The sequence below is a fragment of the Agelaius phoeniceus genome, chromosome 2 (genome assembly GCF_051311805.1).
Source record: "Agelaius phoeniceus isolate bAgePho1 chromosome 2, bAgePho1.hap1, whole genome shotgun sequence".
Taxonomy (NCBI): domain Eukaryota; kingdom Metazoa; phylum Chordata; class Aves; order Passeriformes; family Icteridae; genus Agelaius; species Agelaius phoeniceus.
In genome coordinates, this window is record NC_135266.1 from 5,406,549 (window position 1) to 5,428,010 (window position 21,462).

Sequence of the window (21,462 nt, forward strand, 5' to 3'; positions counted from 1 at the left end):
TTAATTCTGAGTACTTTTAATGGACTGTACAGATTTCCACAGCTGGTTTTGTGAAGGACATGATATTCCACATGAACATGACACCATCTGGCAGATGAACACATCTTCTGCCCCCCTGATGAAGCAACAAGTGGCCCCGTAAGGCTCTCACTGATAACTTCTCAAGAAGATGTATCTCTTGGATAATTAAAATGGAAAAGTTCTCGATGAAAAAAGCAGGATACACTCCAAATTTTGCTCCCAGGCCTCTGGAATGATTTTCACAGACACCAGTATGATCATATTGCAATGGAAGGAGCTTCCAATAACACAATGTTGACTGACACCTTTTACTTTGCAGCATACAAAATTAACTTTTGCACTTCTTCCTACAGAGATATTCCACAAGTAGGAAGTAATGGATTAGAAGCTAGGCAAAATCCCAACCATATGAACCAAAGTTAAAGGATAAAAACAGAGAAGGCAAAATCTCTGCTAAAACCTCTCATACCCAGCAAGAATTTTTTTCTACACTCCCTTTCCTGTACCCAGGCACACTAAGTTAGTTACATTAACAGGCTTTTAAAAAAAGTTTAAAAAAAACCCCCAAAACAACTCAAACCAAAAGTAATAAAGTTGCATCCACTTTAATCAGCATGTTTCCACCTGAAAAAACAGCCTGAACACAGTAGGCAAAAAGAACATCCTGTTTCAAGGAAAAGACCATCTCCAAGATTCATATAACATGCATCAGAGATTCACAGGACTGAGCCACTAACACTGTATTCTGCTAGAAAGTTTAGGCATGTTGTAAATGCATTACTTGCTGCAAACAGGATATTGCCATATCAGCCTGCCTGAAAACCTGAATAAAATTTTGAACCAGTCCTTTTGCATAATTCATTTTTCATATAAAAACAGTCCACAGTTGGATCACTTCCTTTCCTCAAGGCAAAGGTCACAAAGCTCACAGCAGTCATAGTGATGGCTCTTCAGTCTTCATCTTTTTTTTTGCCTGTCCACTGGAACTATCCTGCAGATCCTGCTTTTTCTTCTTCTGCTGCTGTAACTTTTTCTCCTTCCTCTGCAGGTACTCATCCATGTTATCAAAGGAGGCCTTGTACAGGTGGCTGTAGCAGCTCCCTGCACCAACAAAACCTGGAATTGGGCAAAACAAGGTGTTTAATTAACACAGCTGTTAATTCCCTCAGAGGTCTCATTGATGACTTCCTGGACTGTAATTTTAGATAGTGGCATTCCAGTTCATTTACTGTGGTCCTATCCACTATATCAATACCTTCCAATACCCCCAGGGGCTTCAGGAGAGCTGGAGAAGGATTTTCACAAAGGCATGTAGTGACAGGACAAGGAGGAATGGCCTTAAACTGAAGGTGGGCAGATTGAGATTAAATATTGGGAAGAAATTCTTGACTGTGAGGGTGGTGAGGCCGTGGCACAGGGTGCCCAGAGAGGCTGTGGCTGCCCCTGGATCCCTGGAAGTGTCCAAGGCCAGGCTGGACAGGGCTTGGAGCAACCTGGCATAGTGGAAAGTATCCCTGCCCATGGCAGGGGGATGGAATGAGATCATCTTTCATGTCCCTTCCAACCCAAACCACTCTGTGATTAAATATCAACATTTACACTGTGTAAGCCTGATTTGTGTTGGCAAGCACCTGTTCAGCATTCACCAGCCAGGCACAGCCTCCACATTAGGCTAAAAAATTCATACAGAGTCAAGCAGCTCACAGTGAAGCAAAGAGAGGCCACAGCTCTCCTCACACACACTGGACACCTGCAAACTTCAGGGCTTCTGTTTTTCAGCTGCTGATGTTGCTCCCTGAGACACAAATACTACAAAGGGAGTTGCCACCTAACTGTGCTTATCTAGCTTTTCTAGAGTATTAACTTCACAGAAGGACAAAGGAGCAGACTTCAAATAGTCATGTTCTATAGCACATAGATTCCCAAGCCTTTGTTCCAATGTTACATCTTCTGTGAATTCAGGGTAATATTCCTCACAGCATCCCCAAGACTGCAGGTTTAGATGAGTTCAGCAGGGAACTAACTGCTATCCAAAAATCCCTCATCAGGTTGTTTCTGTAGAGAACACAGAATGAGACCAGCTGGCTCGGTCCAGATTTCTAAAAAATTGTTGGAATGGCACTTGACAAAGCCAGTTATCTCCAGTTCTCATCTTTTCCCATTTACCAAAATTCACAATCTTTAAAGGACAAATAAAGAGAAATCCAGTACCTGCTAAGGTCTGGTCCTGAAGCTAAGTGTGCTGCTCCACAGAAACCCACATGCAGCATCCCCCTGCTTCTTGGCACACAAACAAATCAAGTTTCCTTCTGTGGTACCCAGCAATGCTCAAGCTTTCACTGTCAGGGGTGTTGCACTCATAGAGGCTTTAGTGGCCTTTGGCCCTGGGAGAAGTTGCATGCTGCCAGTTTGAACAGCCATGCTGCTCTCCACGTGAGCAGTCTGCACTAAATCCTCTCCTGGGATCAGTTACAGCACAATGCCAAACTGGTTAATGTGTGCAAGGGGGAATGGCTTCAAACTGAGAGTGGCTTTAGAGTCAACATTAGGAAGAAATTCTCCCCTGTGAGGGTGGTGAGGCACTTTGAACAGACTGCCCAGAGGGGCTGTGGATGTCCCATCCCTGTAAGTGCTGAAGGCCAGGCTGGATGAGGCTCTGACCAGCCTGGACTAGTGGAAGGTGTCCCTGTCCACAGCAGGGAGTTGAATTGGGTTGTCTTTAAGGTTCCTTTCAAGCCAAACCATCCTGGGATGCAGTGATACTTCCAGATTGACCATTACATCCTAAATCCTACAGAATAAAACATCCCCCAGCTCTTGTACATCCCCCAGCTCTTGTACATCCTCAGACAGGTGAGAAAAGCTTATAAAAGGACAATATGCAAGGATTGGGACTGAACACAATGTAATGATCACTTGTTTCAGAAGACATAACTCCCTTTAAAGCACTAATTATGCATTGGAATAAGTGCTCATCAAGTGAGCCTCCCCTTGCTAATTAACACTAATGAACCCTGTCATGTGAGCTGTGCTCCTTTCCCAGCTGCAGATGAGCTGGTGACTGAGTTTCCACGTGCTAATTGTGCCCAGAACCTCTCCCCCTGCCTGCTCTCTCTACTCCTCTGTGCTCATTTCCACCCAGCCCTCATCCTCCTAATTATCTGCCTGCCTGGAACTATCAAGTCTGCAACATCTCCATGCAAACATCTCCCTTCCAAAGGAACACCTGACTTACAAAGACTGCACCACCTTAATTATAATTTAATGACCAACTTAATGAGAGCTACATGCTAAACCATCCAGTACCAGATATTAAGGAGATTTTACACCAGACTGAACATTTCTGCAGCTCTTCCATCTTTACATATGGCCACCATGAACAGACCATAAGACTGGTGGGATCTGTACCATGTTTTTTAAGGAAGATTCCAGTCTCCCAGCAAAGTGCAGGATAGAAATTTCTGTGAATGAAGTTTCAATACCTAATTGATATTTTAGAACATGACACAGCCCTTCTCTACCCTGCAGCCACAACCACTGCTACAGTTTCAGCTGGGTGTTTTTTATAATACAAAAAATCCTGGAAACATAGGGTGAGTCTGAATGAGAAAACCATGCATTATTTTTCTGACAGAGACTGGGAGTGGGGCAGGAAGCAAGAACAAAATGAACCAGCCAGACACTAAGCAATGTCATCTGTTGTCCCATCCAGGGTCACACCTTCCAGTCACATCAGGCTCCACGTCCTGCCCTGCCAAGGTGAGCCCATCTTTACAGCAGAGCTGTTCCATGCTGTCTCCACTGTACCTGTGATAAAGTCTCACACCCAGGCAGGAGACAAGACAACAAACACCAGTTTTTGATACCACAGCAGTAAGGCAGACTCCAGCAGCTCTGCCAGAGGCTGTTTGATGCATCCCTGTGATAAGGTGTCTATGGAAAAGTTATAAGGCTGCAATTCAGCTTTAAATACCTCCATGGTTCTGTGATAACAGAGCCCTCAACACACTTCATTATCTGCACTGACTTCCACACCAGACAGTGGTGAAACTGAGAAAAGACTGAGTGACTTCAAGAGCCAGCTGAACTGACCTGAACTCCAATCTTGTTCAAAATCTTATGCTTCAGCTGTAAAAACTGTATTCCCTGAACCTTTAGGCCAAATTTCTCACCTTCAAACACTGTCCAGTTGTCTTGAATGTATTTTGACATCTTCTGTAATCCCTTGTCATCAGTTACAGCCTGGGAAAAGAAGGAAGGCTGATGTTATTTTGGGATTAACAGACAATTTCATGTTCCACAGCATGCTGAAAATGCACCAGCTCTCAGAAGTGTGTAGTGAAACAGAGCAGGTGTAAAACCTCCATGATCTCTTCCAGGCTCCTTTTTTCTAGGACTGTTATTGAAACCTGGCCTGAGAGCTCAAGTTCTGCTAGGAAAGCTTTGCCATTTGAACAAAGAAATTGATTCCCACTTGCTAATCTGTGAGGAAAAGAAATATCCCAGGGAACACATTAGGGTCAAAGAACACACTCAGAAGTTTCATTAAAACCTCTTCACAACCAGACCATAATTACCTGGGGACTTACAAGGATAACAAATGAGTTTCCAGTTTTTTAATAGGCAACAAAAGAGAACTTGATAGCACCTAACCCAAACCTGATTCCCTGTTCTCATTGAAAATAAAAGTAATTCCCTTACTGCTTCCAGGATGCCTTGTCCTGGAAAGGATCCCTCAGAGGCAGGCACAAGGAAAGCTGGGTGGGAAGAATTCCTGAGCAAATCCAAAGGGATTTTGTTGGTTTGTGGTTTTGGGTTTTTTTTTAAATCATCGAGTGTAGCCCACAGAAAGCTCAGGCAATGGTTTAAAGCAGTGAGTGCTGACTGATCCTGCTGTGGCAGATGGCAGCTTTAGCTCAGAACAGACACGCTGGGGTTCACAACAAGCTCCTGACACATCTGCATCACACACAGGTGAGAAGAAGAATGGGATGTGTACCTATGGCTTTTACTCCAGACAGAGAGAAAGGTGCCTTTTTAGCTTTCATGGAACAGCAAACTCCACTTCTGCTGTGGCCTCAAGACATCACCAAACACTCAGGGTTTTCAGCATTAAGAAAGTACCTTCCACTGTCCATCACATGCTCTGTACATAAGAAGAGGAGCTTCCTTGTCTTCCTGCAAAATCCACAGGTCTCCCATTTCCTCAAATGCAAGGTCCCAGCCTTTGTGTTTCAGGGAGATCTGCTGTTTGTAAAGCAGCTGCTGGGCACTGGCATCGAGCTGAAAGATGTAGACTGTGGGAATACTTTTGAAAGGAAAAACTTAATTACCATTATTACCAAATCCACCTACAGCCATCACTTGTACAGCAAACTACAGACACCCACTCCAATTCCAAACAGAGCCAAAGCCAAGTGGCTAGAATGAGCACTTCAAATGCTGTTTGCTTACATGATCTGAGTCAGGAGCTGTAAATACCCAAAGTGTCAAACAGCTTTTCAAGTGTTATGTGAAAGAAAAAGCAGCCAGTGCTGCCTCCTCTTTAAAAGAAAGGGTAGTAAAGGGAATTTCAGAAGGATTACTAAGGACTTTTATGAGGAGTGTTGCACTGTGACTCACTGGCCTACAGGGCTGCACTTGAAGGTAAATATACAGCTGAGCACCAGCCAAAATAAAACATCCCCAGCTCTTGTACATCCCATGCTTGTGTTTCCTCCAGTGATGGAAAGGCATCACAAACCCTGAATCGTTTGTTTGAACCATGTTTGAATCACAAAAATTAACTGAGCCAGGTAACCCTTGCACTCCCCACTGCACTCAGAGCAAGTCCAGGACACAAAGGCTCCCTGGAGGGCCACAGGCATTCCTGGACATCTGGAGATCCACAGTACCAAGAACTCCAGGCTCAGGGCAAGCTGCTCATGCCTTTGCAGTAGCTGTGATGATTTTAGGCATTACTCCATGTGCTCTTACCTGTCACACAGAATGGCAACATAACCACCTTGACAGCAGTAGGTTATTCTTGACACGGTGTATTTCTATTAGGAATAGAAAAAAAAACATCCTTGTAAGTTAAGGCCATTTATGGGCAAAAAATTCACATTTCATTTCACTGTGAGCCTTTAAAATTTAGCAGATGTCTTAATTTACAGCAAGTTAAGCAACTTAATTACCTTCTAACTGCAGTCAAGGTTATTTTTGTACCAGTGTTTGCTGTTTTATAAAGTTTTCCACACCTCTCCCTTCCACACTGTCCCGAGATCAAATGTAAAGGTGTGAGTGAACTACTCTTAGCAGACAAACCAAAAGATGAAGGAAAATACACCACCTCCAAACATTCTCTCCTGCAATGCTAATGACAAAAACATTGCCATTAAGCCTGCTCAGGCAGAGTATCACTCCAGCAGCTCAGACATTACAAACACAAGCTATTAGCTGCTGCTCTGTTTGTTAAAAAACGAAGATAGTGATGCATAGCTAATATCCCCAATATCCCTGCTGTGCTGCCTCTGTTCCAACCTGAGTCTGGGTGAAGCCATCCTGCCCCAAGGAAAATGTGTTCTGAACAACAAGGAAGGCCTGCCTGAGGCCATTTTCCTCATTAAAAAAAAAAACCAAACAACAAACAACAACAAAACCAACACAAAAACAAAAAAACCCACATCACACTCCTGTTTTATCTGAGAGAAGCAGCACCTTTGCAGCACAAACCACTCTACTTGGAATATAAAACAACTGATTTGAGGTTCCTGGAGTGGGAAGAACTTGGGAGGAGTAGAAAAACTGCAAAATGATGTCCTGGGGTGCTTTTTCAAAAGTATCTATTATATAATGTGAACAGTAAAACTGCAACAGCAAAAGGCTGGTTCTCAAGTGTATTTTATAAGCAGTGACAACACCAACACTGCTGATGACTAAAACCTTCCAAGTAGAGAAGCAGAGATTTATTTCCTTTAGGGCAGGGAAAATACATCTTTTTGACACTCTGCTGGCAGAATTCTGATGTATCCTCAAATATTCATTTTTTTTACCCTCCACCTTCTTCCCTAACATGACACTGGTGACTGGACAGAACCTCTGGTTCACTAAGTTAGGGTAGATTTGGGAGTTACCACAGGATTTTACCCTTGCAGCTACCAGCTGATGTATAGATATTGTCAGGGTGCTTGTTTCACAGTTTTGCAATCCATGTAGGAAAGCAAAACAAGCTGTACAGCTTCCAAAAATTCAAGTCAGCAAGTTTAACACCAGAAGCTAACCATTTTGTCAACAGCACATGATGCAACCACTAAGAGATAAACCAACTGTGGGAAAGAAAATTAATTCATGGTATAAGAGAGTTGAAAACATTATTTTTTTCTCCAGCACATGAGAAAAATTGTGAGATAGGATTTCATAGGGGGAAGCAAGAACAGCATGCACACACTTTTCACTCATCTCAACCACCTGTCTGGACAGAAGAGGAGCACTTAATAAAAATATTATCAAAAGGACTGATAGAGTTCAGAGCTCCTGGGAACAGATGGGACTGATCTGCTGCTACTCTGCAGAGATATGAAGTTATTAGTCCATATTTAACACTGGGGCCCAGGACCCCTGTTTCACACAGACACAAAACAAGTAGCAGGTAGGATGAGTGGGCTGGAGCAGAAAGGTTCTGTGTAGCTAATGTGGCTAAAAGCTGTTTCTGCAGGATGGAGCCACTTACAGCACAGCTCTGGAGTAGAACTGACAACTCCTATTTACTGTAAGCCATGAGTGGGTTCTTCAGACACTTAAAGGAACAAGCCAAAATAGATTATATATATATATATATGTATATAAAAGCTGAAACCTGTGCTATTTATTTCTAATAACAAAGCTCTGCCTCTCTGCCTGTTGCCTGACAAACATGCAGGGAAGTGCCCACCTACACAGCCAAGAGCTTTGTTAGAGAGACAAAGGGCTCTGTGAACTTCAATTAGGCAGCAGCTCTCTCCCAACCCCACTGGAGGAAGGAGGAGGAGGCTGTTTTGATTTAAACCAGGTTTTATTCACAGCTGGAGAGAGACAAGAAAATGCATCTTCTTTCCAAGTTCTTTCCATGTGTGGGTAAGTTAAAAAATCAGCAAAATGAATGCAAGACCCACAGCAGTATCATGGTCAAGGACAGGGCTATGAAATCAGTTAAGGAAGGGCTACAAGAACATTCTGTGACAAACAGATGTTCACTTGATACTCTCTGAACTCAAGACAGTATTTATATGGCACTGTTATCAGCCTGACAACACCTTAAAATTAACTTTTGATGTCATCTGTGAGAAGAGGTGACCCTATAAAAAATTAATGTACTGGTGCATTGGGGTAGAATTGTGCAATTTATGTTCTGGACTTTAAACAAGCTTCTGCTGTCAAGAGGATCAGATGAGGTGAAAGCTCTGAAGCAGGAAAATATTTATATAGCACTATGGAATTAAGAGAATTACTCCCATTCTAGTGGGAAAATGAACTGAGGATCTGTAAGCCATCAGCTGAAACCAATGCTACACTGCTCAAAACACTCCTACATTCCCCAAACAGACACATATTCATCATCTGCCAAGCAAAATAAGCCCACATTTTTATTGCTCACATGACCCACCATTACTGATGATTCCATCCCCATTGAGCTTCAAGCTGTGTTTAAAGCTCCAGTGCATTCACACTGGCTATCAATGGTAAAAATGAAATGTGACAATACAAAAAAGGAAGGAAAAAAAGAAAAGAAAAAGAGAAAAAGCATTTCTATCCCCATCTGATCCCTGGCTGCAGAGTCCTTTGCACACACTGCTTGTTACAAGCTGCAAAGTGCTGGCTCAAGAGATGGTGTCCTTAAATTCACACCATGAATGTCACTCCAGGTTGTGGAGATGACCTGTGACATACCTGGATGCACAGCATGACTGAACACTGTCACCAGATGCCACCTCTGGCATTTCTAGCACTCTGATGCCAGCAGAACACAAGTTTTTTTCACTGCAGAACACCTGTGAGAGTGAGCAGTGTCCAGGATTTCACAGAGTCAAGTCACAGGCCACCAGGTGGCTTCCAACAGCACCACCACACGTGGCAGTGGATGGAAAAACTGCAAAGCACTGCAGGAAGAAGGTTTATTACTTCATTACTGTGTTCTATTTATTAACCCACAGTTTATGGGCTTTCCCTTTCTGTCTCTGCTTACTCACACTGGGGTAAAGAAGCTAAATGGAGACTCCTCAAGCAAAGGGCACCTCCAGTTTCTCCTGAGGTTATATCAGCATGAGGAATATCTTATGGAAGGGATTTTATGGAGGGGAGACAAGGCAAATATTACTAAACTACATTTAAAAATATTCTAAGAGAGTTGGAGAGGTTCTCTTAAATCAGCTCCTACCTGCAGCAACAAGTTTTTTGACATTTGTTTATCCAATGCTACATTCAAGGTTTATTATACAGTTCAATATTATTTTTTGATAAACTTGTTTGGAATCAGTGGAATTAGGGTTCAGTGTCAGATCAAGCACTGCTAATTTACTCACAAGCCATCTTAATATTCCTAAGCCAGTCTAAGGAACAAATAGCATTTTTAATATTAATCCTAGAATCCCCCACTTCAGTTAGTTGCTTACTTGTCCTCAGTGATCCTACAAATCTAGAAGGCAAACTGTTTTAAAATAAACCCATTACTCCCCCTAATACAAATGCTCAAATCCTGCTGCACCCAAAGTATCAGTGGATATCAGTTAGATGGGCTTGTCACCCACTCTTGTACATTTTTCACTGGCCAAAAACCTCAAGAACAGCTTTTTCAAAGATTTCAAGCCCTGGCATCAAGCTGAGAAGAGGCAGAGACCTTGTGAATGTGTGTGAGAGGTGTGTGCCTCAGGTGTGTTTTCAAGAAGACTCCAGGGTCCAAGGAGCAGGTTAAATTGTCCATATGGACATCACCCTGAACCTCTGCTAACAGGAACCCAGGAGCCCAAGCCTTGGCCAAACCCAACATTTCCAGTATGTAAATGGGACAGCTGTGATCAAAGAGGCTCCCAGCTGCTGGGAGGTGAAGCACAACACATTTCCACCACCAAAACCACCACACAAAGGAGGGAAAGCAGAATTTTCAGTTCAGTTTCTGCCTGGATATGGATTCCACAGTGGATTTGCCTGCATGGCTTCCCAGTCACTGACAACTGGGAGGCAGCTGTGGTCTGCAGGGAAAGAAGTGTTTTTAGAGATTCACATGAAAAATCACACACAGCAGGATGGGTGGTGAGGAGAACTCAAATAACCCAGCAGATGAGTAGGTGGTTAAATTCCATGCATGCAGCAGGGACAAGGACAGTGCTATTTCACTGCTAATTGGTCTTATGGCACTTTAAATGACAAAAATAAAAAAAGAAACAAAACTACATTTCAAGCACTACCAAAACAACTGCTCACATCAGGTGAGGATCTCAAATCACAGCAGCAGCACAAACTTGTGTGTGTGAGACTGCTGATGTACAGGCTGGAAGCTCAGGAGAGCTCCAGTTTTTGTAGGACTCACACATTTAAATTCTGGACACTGTCCAGCTGCAAGAGAACCTAAAATAACAAGGCCAGAGTTTTGACTCCACAGGGCACTATTGCAGGTCACTGGTTAAAAATATTACAAAGCTTCTTTTTGCTCAGAAAAATTGCAGCTTTAACACTTGAAATTCTAAGCATTTCAAAAAAATGGGTGAATGTTTAGATCCTCCCAGTGTCACAGGTTGTTTTCTGCTTAGGAGACTACAACACCTGGGAGAAAAATTTTGGAGAAAAAATTTCAAGTGAAGGCTTTGTCCACAGTGCAGAACTTAAATTTGGGAAGAATTAGAAGCAGCTTCTTTTGATCAGTGCTTGGCACAGTTTAGAAATTCACACAAAAGACAGGAATGGATTTCAGGGACCATCTTCCCAAAATCCCAGACTGCTGTAACAGCTTTTTGAAGTTCTAAAGCCAGTGACAGAAGGGGAAATGCAACCAAGACGTTCGGCAGTGCCAAGGATCAGCAGCACAGCAAAAGCACTGGCACTCATGGACATACCTGGTCTGGTTTGGTTGCCTGAGGCCCACAGATGGTACTCAGCTGACAGCAGTGCACTTCTTCTCCACTTTTATACTGCCAAAGTCTCAGAGTGGAGTCCTGGACAGATGGAAGTGGACACAAGTCTGTTACTATCAGCACTCAGGCAAAGAGAGGCCATTCCTGGCCTTCAGCTAAACCCTGTTTCCCTGAAGAGCTCCCCACAGAAGCTGCTTAAATAGTCACCTAGTTAAGACCTCAAATTGCAGATAAAGCATTTTAATTAACATAATTTCCCCCTGCATTCTAAATTATTCAATCATGCTAATTTTAATTCTCCTTTTGAAGTGGAAATTGGGGAGCTGGAGGAGGGCATTTCAAGCCTGTCTCAAACAGCACAGTCATGCATGTGCTCAGCATTTTAATGGCAATTCTTCCAGGCTGCCCTTCTCTGCCCCATGCTCTTGTTATCAACCAAATTGTCATTTGATTTAGCAACCTCCTGAAGAGAGACTGAACACCTCTCTGGAACAACAAAGCCAAGAGCATTTGCTAGGAGTGAAATACAGCCATGTGCAGCACTAGCATTAGAGCTGCTTCAATAATTAAGAGGGACAAGAGCCTTAGGGAAGCAAGAACAGCAGCTGAAACCAAATGGCAGGAGTTACTGTGATCTTCACAGGAAATATTATTTGTTTCCTGTGCAGTTTTGGTAGTCTGGGGAACAAAGAATATTGTTTCCCTTCTTTTAGGCCAGCTCCATCTCTGTACAGATGTGGCATGGCAGCAGGATGCCATCAGTTCAGGAAAAGGGCTGGGGAGGGAAGGGAGGGAACATTCATCTCTACAGTTCTCACCCAAGAAGGCAATGTCTGTGCTCCAGAGCAAGAGTTAATGGTAATTTCACAATCCCAAAGATGCCTTTTACTGTAAGCACAGTAAAAGGTTCTTAGTGATCCAGCAACAGAATGGCTGAATACTGAACAGAACCAAGAAAAAGGGGGCAGGAGGAGGAGGAGGGAGGTCATGCTGCAAACCATGAGAGATTATTCCAAGTATACCAGTGAATTTGGCCAAAACACAAGTATAAAGAATAATTTAAAAACCCAAACATATAAAAAACCAACACTTTTAGGAAGAAATTGCAATACATACCCCAGAAGCTGACAACAGCAGGTCAGGACAGTTGGGTATTACAAGTATTTTGCTTACAAACCTAAAGGAAAAGCAGTCAAAAGTTGAACTCTCTTGCTTGACACCCTGATCTTTAAACACACACAGTAAGAGAAAACAGCAGTTTTAAAGAGAACCTTACAATAAACAAACAGATTTTCCACATCAAGATAATTAGGAGGAAGAAGAAAATGTCACCAGTACTTAGCAAACATGCACTACACAAGCTACTGACTTTCTATTTAATAAAGAATTACATTTCCCCATTTGCACTCAGGGAATTCTACTGACTTCCTCCCAGCTGAGAACATTGTCATTTAGATCAAAAAGTGCCCATGGAGACAGATTTACTCAGGTAGCAAATTCCCAGTTCATGATGCACATTAAAAACATGAATCAACAGATCCTTTAAAACAGAGCAGTGATGGCTCAGCCTCCAGAGCACCACATCTCCCCAGACACAGTTGGGACATGATTTTAAAGCAATCTTTAGAGAATTTTAATGTGGCAGTTTACCAGTGCCTACATTCAGCCAGAAGTTCTGTTTTCCAGAAGTTGGTGATCCTGTTTTGTCTTTGGTGAGCGGTGGTGACCTGAACTTCTGGGGATCATTATTATCTCAGAGCTCAAACACAGTGAGCTGAGCAGAACAGGACCTGAATGGGACAGTCTTGCCTTTGAAAACAGGCACAGCTTTAAAGCCATAGAGTGAAAAAATAAAAGGAAGAGATTTGATCACTGTAATACAAACTTCCAGGACAAAGCAGGCACAACAGATCTAGAATCACCATGAGCCCCACTAAGAGAAAAAATCTGGGACTGTGAAATGAGACAATTATTGCTTTATGTAACCCTTTTTTATTAATTTCTAATTTAAATATTTCATTTTGGAATACATTTCAATTAATTTATACTGCTTTTCACCCTGCAACCACCAATGAACACCTTGGACAATTCCAGGGCTGGGACATCCACAACTTCCCTGGATAACCTGTGCCTCACCACCCTCACAGTAAAGAATTTTTTCTTAATATCTAATTTAAGCCTACTACTCTCTGTCAGCTCATTCCCCCTTGTCCTGTCACTCCAAGCTCTTATACAGCCTCTCCATCTTCCTGAATGTATTTCATAGTGCAGCCTCCAGCACACTGCAGTCTGGTGTCAGGCAGATATGTTCTATCCACCCTGTTGACACAGCCAGGTTTTTTTGTCTTACCACAGAACCTAACCAGTCTGAGTTCTGCATTGAGATGCCATAAATTTAATTAGAATATGTTCAAAGGTCTAAAGACAGTTCCTAGGGATTTCCCTTCCTAAGATTAAGATAGGCTCCATCCTGAGCTAGCCATTTCTGGAGCCTCTTGTGACCAGCATGTGGAGGGAGATGATTCTGCTCCTCTGCTCTGCTGAGGCCCCAGAGGTTGTGTCTGGAGTCCTGGCTACAAGAAGGACATGGACCTGTTGGAGCAGGTCCAGAGGAGGCCACAAACACAAGCAGAGGGCAGGGAAAGAAGTGTTTTTAGAGATTCACATGAAAAATCACACACAGCAGGATGGGTGGTGAGGTGAAATCAACCCAGCAGATGAGCAGGTGGTTTAATTCCATGCATGCAGCAGGGACAAGGACAGTGTTATTTCACAGCTAATTGGTCTTATGGCACATCAAATGACAAGAAAAAAAAACAAAACTACATTTCAAGCACTACCAAAACAACTGCTCACATCAGGTGAGCATCTCAAATCACAGCAGCACCCCAAATTTCTCTGAGACTGCTGATGTAGAGGCTGGAAGCTCAGGAGAGCTCCCAGGGTGCACCTCTGCTGTGAGGAAAGGCTGAGAGAACTGGGGGCTGTTCAGCCTGGAGAAGAGAAGGCTCTGGGCAGACCTTCCTGCAGCCTTCATAAAGGGGGCTTTATAAAAGAGATGGGGACAGACTTCTTTAGAAGGACCTGTTGCTATAGGAGGAGGGATAACAGGTTTAAACTCACTGTAGACTCAGAGTAGATATAAGGAAGAAATTTTTTACAATGAGGCTGGTGAAACACAGGTTGTGCAGAGAAGTGGTAGAGCCCAATCCCTGGAAACATTCAAGGCCAGCTAGGACAGGGCTCTGAGCAACCTGATCTTGCTGAACATGTCCCTGCTCATGGCAGGGGGTTGGACTGGGTGACTTTTAAAGGCCTCTTTCCACCCAGGCCATTCCATGACTCCACCACAGACCAAGCTGTTGTTTAATGTATTCATGGCAGGGGGTTGGACTGGGTGACTTTTAAAGGCCTCTTTCCACCCAGGCCATTCCATGACTCCACCACAGAGCAAGGTGTTGTTTAACATGATTTGAGGAGATTTCACCCACTGGGAGTGGGTGGAGGTGGCTGTGCAGGGAATGGCTGCACACAGGCACACAAGGCACTCACTCTCTGTGTCCCATGCAGTAGGACACAATGCTGTAGGGAGCCTTGGTCAAGCTGACTCTGATCTTCTCATCTCTGTCTGCAGTCAGGATATATTGGTCATCAGCACTCAGGGCCTGTTGGCAGAGGGAGAGCTTTAGTGCCCAGCAGTTCAAGGCTTGAAATTCTCCTTAACTAAGAAAAAAAAATCTCCTCACCCCAAAAGGCAAGTATAGACACAAAGCCACTTTCTTCCACCAACAATGGAAGCCTAAATCTTTGTGACAGTAATGTTCTCACTCACTAAGACAAGCAACACTGACTTCCAGGTCCAGTGAAAGCCCCAACAGTAGAGCTGCAAGACCCCTTGCATCTTAAAATGAAACTCATCACATCAAAGAGCTGAGCTGACATGGCAGAGTGGATGAACTCCCACAGACACTCTGTCACCAAGACTTCTGTGACTGTAACATGAAGACTTTTTCAACACCCATAAGCTTTTTTCCTTACCAAACTCTGCCAACACAAACTCAGTAGGAAGAAATCTGGACCACATTTCATTTATATAATTAAAAAAAATATAAAAAGCAAACCAGAAATCTGGGACAAGAGCAACAATGAGAGACTCAAGCTCAAGCAGGAATGCAGGTTTGTAAATACACACACTTACCACATCCATTAGCAGAGAGACATGACCCAGCTCAAGTTTTCCATCAGCTTTAGGTTCTGTTATTGAGTAAGAATAGACATCACCAGACTTATCTGCAACAAAAATCTTATCCTCTGCAGCTGTGATAACCAGGGATGTGCATCTCCTGTTCACAAACCTGAAAGACAAATGGCACAGCTTGAACAGCTCTGGATGGCAGCTTCAGCAAGCCTGAAGTTAAACAGACCAAGAGGCTGGGCAAAAAGTTCTCAGATGCAACATTACTGAAATGGCAGCAATGAGAGTAACACTAAGGGGCTGAAATGGCACTTTGGAGCCCAGTAAATGAGTGACTGATGTAATAGCAAACACCTGGGCTGGGGAGAGGAACAGGAGACCATTAAAAGCTGCATGACTGCATTTTGCTTTGGTATTTTCTCAACTGAGCACCTCACCCAGGCAGCATGCCAGGATTCTAATGAAGGCTGGTAGACTTCCTTGCACTCTACATCATAAAAACATGAGCTAAACACCTAGAAAAGACAAGGCAGGATTTGTCCTATTAGGAGTCCTTTGCAGCAACACTTTTAGAAACTGTGTAGGAGCTACTCCAGTTACCACTCTGTACTGCAAAGGGAAGCCCTTGATGGAGAGCCTTGGAACTCTTTTCTCCTCATATCCCAAGTCACAGAGCCACAGGCTCTGTGCTCCTTGTCCAGACAAAGCTCTGAACTTGAACTCTGAGTTTCCCTCATCATCTGCCACCATCCCATAGTCCCAGCTGCCAGTGTAGTAGGTATCAGCTTTCTTACAACTACTCAGATCAATATAAGAACCACAGATGCCAGAAAACACATCCTGAGTGCTAGCACAGGACTGTGGGCACCAAGGATCACAGGAATGGATATTGATATTCACCTACTCTGAAGTTCAGTGGCCATGTGGAGGGGCAAGAGGACAATACACTATGCTTCAGGTAAGAAGAGAGAAATTCCCAGACTTTTTAGTGGCTGTTTAAAGGAACATCACAACAGGATCACAGCAACACAGCTCCAAAAAAGGTTACTCTGCCAACCAGAAAGTCCTGCTCCAAGTTCACTGTACCACCTGTGATCTTGAGCACAAAGATTCAAAAGTTCCCCTTTGTCTGACACAAGCTGACTCCAAAGGCCAGCACTGTGTGAGACCTTTACACAGCTTGCTACAAAACACCAACACAAGTCACATAGCTCAAACTTTGGTATTGTTATCCATGCAGAAAGCCTTTTTCCTGTATTCCCCTTTTCCTAATATGAGGTAATGACATTCCAAAAAAATCTGTGGTCCTAGGTAAACCTTCAGCAGAAACTAAACACCAAACCATTATTCAGTGGCATGGTTACAGGCAAGACACACACAAGGCTGGGCAGCAGGGGAGGCAGGACACAGAATGAACAGAATTTCTGGTTTTATCATAGAACATCCTCAGCTGGAAGGGACCCCCAAGGATTACTGAGTCCAACTCCTGGCCCTGCAGAGGACACCCCAACAATCCCACCATGTGCCTGAGAGCATTGTCCAAACCCTTCCTGAGCTGTGTGAGCCTTGGAGCTGTGACCACTTCCCTGGGGAGCTGTTCCAGTGCTCAACCACTCTGGGTGAAAAACCTTTTCCTAATACCCAACCTAAATGTCCCCTGGCACAGCTTCATGCCATGGCCACTTCCTCACTACAACACTGTTTAACCCCAAGGGTCCATCCTGTATCCTACACACAGAGCCAAGCTACAGAGACTTGAATTGTTTTGCAACCAGGGTCTCACATTTGTCAGAGACCAACAGAAGCAGAGATGCCACATACTCAGGTACTTTCTCAGGAAGCCCTTCACAATCCTGTTTTTTCTACAGAGAATTGTCACAAGCAGCAGCAGAAAACTTGGAACTGGAGGACCTCTGGTGGACAGCTACAGGCTGTTTCCTCAAGAGGAATGTACTGAAGAAAAGCAGCTGCAGCATCTCTAAAGATGTGTTTTTTGAAAAGATCACAAGTTTTTAGAAAGTTCACAAACTCCCCAAAACTCCTCAAAATCAGAAGGAACAGAGAATGCACTCACTGAACTGCCTGGCATCAGTCTTACAGGCCCAACCCCAGTGTACCAGGAGTGGGTAGAGTTTTAGTTCTTAAAGATAAAAAACACTGTGTTTAGGATAAGGAAAGATATTATCCTTCCTTGGACAGTGATATTAAACATCTGCACTCCCATTCTTGGTGAGGGAAGACCACATATCAATTTTTGACAAATACTCTGAATACCCAAAACCATTAAATTTATCTGTGTGAAGGAATTAAAAAAAAATAAATAAAGGAAGCTGAGTAATAACAAATATCAACATCCTAAATAGTTCAATTTTAGAACTCTAATCCATCAGCCATAACTCCAGATCCTTACCTGACACTAAGACATTCCCAGGAAGGCTTTGTCTGGAACAGAATCAGGCGTTTGTTGTCATCTGTCAGGGCAAAATAACCTCCTGATGGGGAGAAGGCAAAAGCCAGGATGTCATCACTTCCTTTATCTGTCCCTTTTCCATCCTGCCTAATAGAGAGAAAGGGACCAACAGTTCACAACCTGATAGCTACAACATTCCCTCAGGGGGTTGTTCCCAAACCACCAGGAGTGTGAGGAACTAAGTAAAACTTTATATTAAATGCTTTTATTTCTTCTTGAAATGTTGAGCCAACATGGACATTAATGCAAAGAAATAAACCAAGACAAAGGAAACTGACAGGTCTAAGCCTGGATCAAAGCCTGTTTAGAAAACAAAAATTTTCTAAAAGTTTTCTAAAACTTTTCTAAAAACAAGATGCTGGCACATCTTGATATAAATTATGAGGAAAACAGTAAAATGTTTCGTGTTTGGCTACAAGTAAAACAATGTCCAGTGCTTGAATTTAAACTAAGAAAAATACTTTTTTGTGTGTTTTGAATTCTCATGACTTACAGAACAGATCTGGAGGAGAACTTACTTAAGTGCTTTGTGGGTTTTTTTGGTTTTAGATGTCTAACAAAAAATGCACGACTTTTCCACAAATGTCTTGACTGACAAGAGACAGAATTATTGAATTTGATTTTGCCACTGCTGGTTTTTTTAAGAAAAAAAGAGAAAAAAGGTGCACTGTGGAATGAAACCCTGGATGAAACAGAAACAAAAAACAGATCCATACATATCCATCAGGGTTAGCAAAACCAACCCTTCACCTGCTCAAGGAGTTATCCTGTGGCTTCCTTCTAGTGCCTTCACAGCCACACAAGCTCAGGGATGCACCCTCCAGAAAAGAGCAGATTTTCTCACCCTTTCTCTCCTAAGGGCTGCTTCTCTGCACTGCTGCAATCGTACACGAAGAGACTCTCATCACTGCAAGGAAAAACAAAGCTAAAATTACTGGAACTGGAACAACCATGCTTAACTATGGAGAGTGGCAACTCTTTTGTAAAACTCTCTCATTTTAGTTATTGGGCACAACTGCCCCCCATCTTAGAACCACCTCTGCCCAGGTGGGCTCCCAGAGTGCTACAGCTGTGGCAGAAGTTTAAAATTTTGGACTGTGTGCACGTGTCAAACAGGAAATCCTCCCCTGCTGGTGAAGTAACCCTGTATTTTGCATAAATGTTATTTCTGTCAGACTCAGCACATCTGCCAGTAGCATTTACCCAGTCACAGAATCACAGATGGGTGAGGCTGGAAGGGACCACAGTGGGCCACCAGGTCCAACCCCCCTGCTCCAGCAGGGCCATCCCAGAGCACACAGCACAGGGTTGTGTCCAGATGAATCTGGAATATCTCTAGAAAGGGAGACTCCACAGCCTCTCTGGACAATCTGTCCAGTGTTTGGTCACTGCACAATAGAAAAGTTCTTCCTCATGCTCAGGTGGAACTTCCTGGGCATCAGTTTCTGCCCCTTGCCTCTTGTCCCACTGCTGGGCACCACAGAGCAGAGCCTGGCCCATCTTCTGACACCTCACAGAACCTCAGAATCATCTGGGTTGGAAAGCACCTCTGGAGATCACTCAGTGACCTCTGGAGATCACCCAGCCCAACCCCCTGCCCAGGCAAGGTCACCTGGAACAGTGACACAGGGATGTGTCCAGATGGCTCTGGAATGGCACCAGAGACTCCACACCCTCCCTGGGCAGCTGTTCCAGAGCTCTGCCACCTCCATGTAAAGAACTTCTTCCTTCTGTTGAGGTGGAACTTCTTGTGTTTTATTTTATGGCCATTGCTCCTCACCCCATCACTGGGCAGCAGGAGCTGGAAAGAGTCTGGCACCATCCTTTTGTCACCCACCTTGGAGATATTTCCATGCACCTTCCTTATGGACATAAAATACACCATTACTATACATGTATATATGTGTGTATATATACAAAATAATATTGTATACATTCTAGGTATTTATAGTTTTAGCTATAATGCATGTTTTATGTATAATAATGTGGTTTTATGTATAATAAGACATGCTTTCTGCAAGTTATGTACACATATACACTATGTTATATATATAATATATATGTATATATATGTGTATATATATATAAACATATATGGTGTGTGTATATCTATATATAAAATAATATTATATACATTCTAGGCATTTATAGTTTTAGATATAATGCATGTTTTATGCATAATAATACAGTTTTATACATAATAATGTGTTTTTATGTATAATAATGTAGTTTTATGTATAATAATATATGCTTTCTATAAGTTATGCACACATACACACTATGTTATATATATACAATATATATGTATATATATGTGTGTGTGTGTGTACATATATATATATAAAAAATAATATTGTATACATTCCAGGCATTTATAGCTTTAGGTATAATGCATGTTTTATGCATAATGTGATTTTATGCACAAAAATGTGGTTTTATTAATAATAATGTAGTTTTATGTATAATAATACATACTTTCTATAAGTTAGGTACATACATACACTATTTTATATATATAAATATATATTTATAATATATATGTATAAATATATGTATGTGTACATATATATAGGGTGTGTGTATATCTATATATAAAATAATATTGTATACATTCTAGGCATAGTTTATGGTTTTATAGCTTATATATATATAAACTATATATAGTTTATAGTTTTACGTATAATGCATGTTTTATGTATAACAATGTCAGTTTATGTATAATAATGTGGTTTTATGTATAATAAGATATGCTTTCTATAAGTTATGTACACATATACACTATGTTATACAGCTATAACATATATGTATATATATATGTGTGTATACATATATGTATATATATGTATATATACATATACATACATATATATATGTATATATATACATATATGTGTATACACACATATGTATATATGTGTGTATACACATATATGTATATATATACACATATATATGTATGTGTGTTTTATATATATATATATATATATATATATATATATATATATATATATAAACACACATATATATAAGGTGTGTGTTTATCTATATATTCTCTATGCTACAGTTTACCTGGGGAAGCAAACCATGACAGAAAACCGCCAAGGCTGAAAAGTTTCAAAGTGCTGTTTCTGTACTAGAAAACGCTGCCGAGGAGCCGGGAAAGGCACGACCCGCAGCAGGGCCAGCAGCTCCGGCACTGCCCCAGCACCTCCCCTCAGCCCACACGGGCCCCTGCGAGCCCCCTCAGGGGGCACCGGGCGGCCTCGGCCGCTCGGACTCGCCCGGCCGCCCCCTTCCCGCAGTGTCCCGGCCCCGCACGCCCCGCACTGACCCGCCGTGGCCGGGCCGCGCCGCCAGCAGCCGCCCCCCGCCGCTCGCCACCGCCAGGGCCCCGCGCAGCGCCAGCGCCGGCCGGGCCCCGGGGCTGCGCCCGCCGCCATCGCCGCCCGCCATGCGCCCGCGCCGCCACGCGCGCGATCGCGTCACCGCGCACCGCGCTGACGTCACCCCGCGCCCGCCCCGCCCACCCGGAGGCCGCGGGGGCGCCTGCGGGCTCTGGGCAAGATGGCGGCGGCCGCGGCGCTGAGGGGCGGCGGGAGGGCGGTGGGCCGCGAGGTAAAGGGACTCCTCCGGGAGAGTTCCTGCCCCCGCACCCCCTCAGCTGTCGGGATTTCCTCCCGCTCTGTTAACTC

General features: G+C 43.2%; 2 protein-coding genes across 2 annotated transcripts in view; one reads left to right on the top strand and one right to left on the bottom strand.

The window, feature by feature from the left end:
- WDR4 (WDR4 tRNA N7-guanosine methyltransferase non-catalytic subunit) lies at positions 1-21,259 on the bottom strand. Its single transcript, XM_054627811.2, has 11 exons — positions 21,102-21,259; positions 18,615-18,677; positions 17,711-17,857; positions 15,304-15,460; positions 14,658-14,770; positions 12,222-12,282; positions 11,088-11,186; positions 5,998-6,062; positions 5,146-5,329; positions 4,194-4,263; positions 1-1,137 (listed from the first exon to the last, which is right to left on the bottom strand). Exons 1-11 carry the CDS (start codon positions 21,221-21,223, stop codon positions 956-958), a joined length of 1,263 nt encoding a protein of 420 aa, XP_054483786.1. The 5' UTR covers positions 21,224-21,259; the 3' UTR covers positions 1-955.
- NDUFV3 (NADH:ubiquinone oxidoreductase subunit V3) overlaps positions 21,236-21,462 on the top strand; it is an 8,428-nt gene continuing 8,201 nt past the window's right edge. The window contains exon 1 of the mRNA XM_054654494.2: positions 21,236-21,385. Within this exon, the coding sequence (XP_054510469.2) occupies positions 21,335-21,385 (51 nt within the window). The 5' untranslated portion in view covers positions 21,236-21,334. The remainder of the gene's footprint in view (positions 21,386-21,462) is intronic.